General features: G+C 37.5%; 1 protein-coding gene across 1 annotated transcript; it reads left to right on the top strand.

Annotated features, from left to right (window-relative positions):
* Positions 1-965: 965 nt before the first annotated feature.
* On the top strand, positions 966-3,309 carry LOC114374163. Its single transcript, XM_028331806.1, has 7 exons — positions 966-1,091; positions 1,172-1,240; positions 1,391-1,547; positions 1,818-1,956; positions 2,077-2,220; positions 2,452-3,174; positions 3,276-3,309. Exons 1-7 carry the CDS (start codon positions 966-968, stop codon positions 3,307-3,309), a joined length of 1,392 nt encoding a protein of 463 aa, XP_028187607.1.
* The last annotated feature ends 2,691 nt before the right edge of the window (positions 3,310-6,000 follow it).

Below are 6,000 nucleotides of genomic sequence, written 5' to 3'. Positions count from 1 at the left end.
AAAAGATGGGTTTTTTTCATCGTTGCTTTCTTTGTTTCTCCGTGGCACTTGTGTTGTGCGATATTTCTCCGTGCTGGTTGTGCTTGTGCTATGCTTTGGTGTGATATTTGTCAACTAAGGTACATAGCTTTCTAGTGTATGGTTGTTTATTTTGGGTAGTGGAATGGTGTAAGTGTTTGATTTGAAGCATATGAAGAACATTTACCGTGAGATTCGACGCAAGAAATTTTCTTCCGCTGTGGACATTACTACTGCGGAAGAAAAAAACTTCTTCCATGGAAGCTCACAGAAGATGTCTTCCGCGAGATTCCACGGAAGAAGCTGTCTTCCGCAGTTGTAATGTCAACGGCGGAAGAAATCTTCTTCCGTGGAATCTCACGGAAGACATTTTCCGTGAGCTTCCACGGAAGAAGCTGTCTTCCGTAGTTGTAATGTCTTCGGCGAGATTCCACGGAAGAAGATTTCTTCTGCTGTTGACATTACAACTACAGAAGACCTCTTCTTCTGTGGAAGCTCACGGAAGATGTCTTCCGTGAGATTCCACAGAAAGAGCTATCTTACGCAGTTGTAATGTCCACAGCGGAAGACATCTTCTTTCGTGGATTAATTTGTTTTATAATTTTTAGTTTTAAGATTATTTTGAATGTTATTTTGGTTAGTTCTATTTGTAATTTATGTGAAACACAAAAATATATTTCTTGGTTGAAGTGTTCGTTTTTTTGCTTAGGTTGAAGTATTTTTTGGTTAAATAAACTTTGTAGGTTATAATTTTGAAATTATGTAATTAAAAGTTGAATTTGGTTGTTGTTAAAATATTGGTGTATATGTAGATTAAATACTTGTGTGAGGTTGTCAAATGTTGAATTAGTTCGATATTCATAGTTTGTACATTTTTTTGGGTTGTTGTATTGTTCAAATTATTTAGTTGAATGTTGAATTAGGTGATAGTTATAGTTTGAATTAAGATGGACGAAGATCAATGGGCATATTACTGTACGATGTCCGAAGTTGATATGGATTTTCAAGATGAACAAGATTGTGGTGTGAATGAAGGACATGTTGATTGTTCAGACGCTTTTAATACTTCTCAGGTAATAATGTCGATCAATTTTAGTTGTTTGGTCTAATGTATGATTTGTGTAAAAATTATTATGTCGTGGTTGTGTCCTAGGTGTTTGCAACCCGAGAAGATGTTTTGCAGTGGGCTCGAACGGTTGCCCATGAAAAAGGTTTTGTTGCAGTAATTACGAGGTCTGATACATATACTGGTAGCAGAGGAAGAACTTCATTTGTGTTAATTGGGTGTGAAAGGAGCGGTAAGTACAAGTGTAGGAAGAAAGAATTTGTTAGAAGAGACACAGGCATTAGAAAATGTGGTTATTCCTTTAAGATTCGTGGAAAACTAGTGCATGGAGGTGAAGGTTGGACGGTGAAGCTGATATGTCGGATTCACAACCATGAATTGGTGAAGACCTTAGTTGGACATCTATATGCTGGGAGATTGACAAATGATGAGAAGAATATCATTGCTGATATGACGAAGTTGAGTGTGAAACCAAGAAACATCCTGCTAACGTTGAAGGAGCACAACGCCAACAGTTGCACCACAATCAAACAAATCTACAATGCAAGAAGTGCATATCGTTCTTCAATCAGAGGAGATGACACTGAAATGCAACACCTAATGAGGCTCCTTGAACGTGACCAATACATTCATTGGTATAGATTGAGGGATCAAGATGTGGTGCGTGATTTGTTTTGGTGTCACCCAGATGCAGTTAAGTTATGTAACACATGTCATCTTATTTTTTTGATAGACAGTACCTACAAAACAAATAGGTGCAGGCTCCCATTGGTTGACTTTGTGGGGGTGGCACCAACCGGGATGACTTTCTTTGCTGGGTTTGCATATCTGGAGGGTGAGCGCATGAACAATCTTGTATGGGCATTGGAACGGTTTCGATGCCTTTTTTTAAGAAACGATCGCCTTCCTGTTGTTATTGTCACAGACAGAGACCTAGCCCTGATGAATGCTGTGAAAGTTGTGTTTCCGGAGTGTACGAATTTGTTGTGCAGGTTTCACATAGACAAGAATGTGAAGGCAAAGTGCAAATCGCTAATTGGTCAGAAGAATGCCTGGGACTACGTAATGGATAGCTGGGGTAACCTGGTAGAGTGTCCTTCAGAACAGGAGTTCTTGTGCACCTTCAAAGGTTTCAAGTAGCGTGTTCCCCATGGCCAATGTTCGTTGACTACGTATGTGAGACATGGATTGTCCCACACAAGGAGAAGTTTATCATGGCCTAGAGGAATAAGGTGATGCACCTAGGCAACACAACAACTAATAGGTATTTGCATGTTTTATTATTTTTGTCAAGTTTGTTTAAATGATTGTTTTAGTATAAATGATTGTTATTAATTTGTGTTGTTTGTTGTGTGTTTTAAATGTAGGGTTGAATCTGCTTATTGGTCTCTGAAAAAGGTATTACAGAATAGTGTTGGAGACCTCTGTAGTGTTTGGGATGCAATGAACAACATGATGACGCTGCAGCACACTGAAATTAAAGCATCATTCGAAACAAGTACGCATGTCGTTGGCCATGTTTTTAAGAAAACCTTATACAAGAGGCTTTTGGGAATGGTGTCAAGGTATGCTTTAAATGAAATTTCGATTGAGTTTGAGCGCGTACGTCATTTCAAAGACAATTTGTCTTGTTGTGGTTGTGTCTTGAGAACCACGCTAGGTCTTCCTTGTGCATGCGAGCTACAAAGGTATGCTAGTGGCAGCATCCCACTGGATGTAGTCCATATGTACTGGAGGAGACTTAGTTTTTCAGACCAGGGGCTATGTGAGGCCGAAGTGAGCATCAAGGAAGAGATGGATAGAATATATAAAAGATTCGAGGAACTTGATGTTTGCGGGAAAGTTACTTTCAAGAGTAAACTTCGAGAATTCGCGTTTCCCGATGAGACCTCTATGTGTCCTCCTCCAACAAAGGTTAAGACGAAAGCTGCCCCAAAAAAAGTAATGAAAAGAAGCGAAAGATCGACAAAGCGTGATCCATCTTATTGGGAGTATGTTGATGCTTATCATTCGGTTCAAAACAGCAACACCTCAGTCAAACCCAGTGCATCATCTTTTGAACCACCGAAGCCAGCAAGGATGATCCCCATGTTGGATCAATTTGCGCCATTTATGCATGGTTTCATTGAGGACGTTGTTGATGTGAAAGCGGATGGTAATTGTGGATATCGGTCAGTTTCCGCTTTGTTAGGTATGGGAGAAGAGTGTTGGGCCGTGATGCGTAACGAATTAATTAAAGAACTTGGCAAATGGTCACAAGACTACATAAAGATCTTTGGTGGCACGAAGAGATATGAACAACTGAGGTTGTCCCTACACGTGGATGGGTTATCCAAGGTATGTGTTTTATGCTTTTTATTTATATAAATAATGTTTACATGAGTGACACATGTATTTTTTTGTGATTTAGGTTAGTATGGACAAATGGATGGATATAACGGATATGAGATATGTAATTGTGTCAAGATATAATGTAATCTTTGTATCGTTGTCACGACAATAGAGCTTCACATTTTTTCCTCTCAGAAGTTGACCACCGGCCGATTCTTCTTTGCATCGCATGATATACGTCGGTCATGTGTTTGGCAGTCATTTTGTTCAGGTCCATTGAAAATTCGTTTCCTCAAATAATTTCAATTATTGAATGAGTTGGTTTGTTCGTTTAAGTTATTATTGTAATTTCACTTACAACAGGTTTATCTGAAAGATCGTTGTCCCTTACCGCCTATGGCGTTGTTATGGTCAACCAATTCGTATCCGGAGGCAAAACAATGGCCAACTGCATATGTAGGTAGAATGTAGCACTACTTAAGCCTAATGACAATTAATACAACGCACGTAGACCTAAGCGGACACTGAACTTGTAATATTTATGTATCTATATTTACGATTGGATTTATGTTCATGTAATTAATCAATATTGAAATACTAATGAATTGTTGCGTGAAAAAATTGACTAATAAATTTCTTTATTGTACGTATATATATTTAAATTATATAATTGCAGAATAGTTATAAATTTTAACATTTAAATTGCAAATTAAATTTTAATAACAAAGCAAATTTGACCAAAATTGGGATAAATCAATTTTACCTCACTTTCAAAATGGTTTTACATCAATTTTTCTTTTAAAATGGTTTTACATCAATTTTTCTTCTAAAAAAACCAGATGTACTGAAAACAAAAAATAAAGATGTTTTGATTATTTTTTTAAAGTTTGTTAGTCACCATAACATTGTATTAGTTTAAAATATAAATCAATTTTATCAATGACTAATTTTTTTATAAAGGCACATATTTATTACTACTAAAAAAGTAATTTATACTCATACAACTTAATTTTATTTATTAAATACTATTTTAATTCTAATATTATAAAAAAACAATATATGTATAATGATGTTAAAATAATTATAATATTAAATAATAAGTTTATTTTACATATTTTTTTTTCTTTAATAAAATTGTGATATCATAATTTTTACTTTTTCTTTCCATATTTGAATGAATGGAATAACATTATTTTCAACATGACAATTTTTTTTCTTTTCCTAAAACAAATCTCTTTGTTAAATTATTTTATCTTCTTTATTTTATATATTCAAATACCATTATAAATGTGACTCATGTGTGTGGTTTATATTTAAATTTCAAACCATATATTTATAGAGAGACAAACATAAATCATAAATGATGTAAGTAAATGTGTTTTATCACATACATAAACAAATACTAAAATTAATAATTTAAATACAATAAAAATATAAATCCTAATCTATGCGGCATCTCTGTCGCGGCCTAAGACTTCCATCTGCGCGTCACCTCTAGCTCTCCTCAGACAACGAGTCATGATGTCATATAAGTCTGTGCCTTCAGTGACCATTTGGAGGTTGATGACCCGCTCCAAATCCTCAGCAATCGCTCCTAAATCCTTAGCCATCCCCTGACATCCTTCGCAGTCAACCTGTCACAGTCAAAATAACAAAGTCAGTATCACATTTTAAAAAAATTTAAATTATGAAAAACTACACAAGTTATGCTTACCACTGAATGCGTAGAGAGATCGGATGCGACTAAAACCTCGGGGATGGGTGGCTCGACGAACTCCTCATCATGAGGGGGAGGCGGATGTCTCGGCTCAGCAGTCTCCTCGGTCCGCATGATGAACGGGTGTGAAATCCGAAAAAACCACTCCATGTAGTCCGGCGCCACCTGCCCAAGAACTACACAGAGCTCCCCTGCAGGCACCAAATGGTCTGAAAAATGCAACCACCGTTCATCTATATCATCACCCGTCAAAGAATCATAAACCGGCGGCGGAGGGACCGTCTAAAGGTAGCCAAACTGTCGAAGAACCCGCTCAGGTCGAACATACACGACAATCTGACCCCATCTGAGCTGGCCGGTGTACGACGATATCAAGTCAAAACCCCTGACTCCTCGGTGCTCAGCATAGGGCATCCAGCACACGTCAGTCACAGTCAGGGCATCCAGACGTCTCCGATATGGGTCTCCGATACGATGCCTACACTTTTCTCTAGGTGTCATTTAGCTCTTAGATGTCCTTACATTACAATAAGACTAATGGTATGCAATTTATGATTGCAGATTTCTTTGGTGCACTCAAGGCTAGAGTATATGATGATGAGGTGAGGAAGTGGATTTTTGTTGTTGGTGTTGACTTCATTGGGAAGAAGCTTGTGAACTCCAAGGAAGGACCTCCAAACTTTGACCAACCGAAGATGACTTTGAGCAAGCTCTTGGAGTATGGTAACATGCTTGTCCAAGAACAAGAGAATGTGGAGAGAGTACAACTGGCAGACAAGTACTTGAAAGAGGCTGCTCTTGGTGATGCTAATCAAGATTCCATCAACAGAGGAACTTTCTATGGTTTGTTCTTTTATCCTGAACCTTG

This window comes from Glycine soja, chromosome 1, assembly GCF_004193775.1.
Source record: "Glycine soja cultivar W05 chromosome 1, ASM419377v2, whole genome shotgun sequence".
NCBI classification, from domain to species: Eukaryota; Viridiplantae; Streptophyta; class Magnoliopsida; order Fabales; family Fabaceae; genus Glycine; species Glycine soja.
The sequence above is the reverse complement of the archived record's forward strand: the minus strand, read 5'-3'. Positions and strand labels throughout refer to the sequence as shown.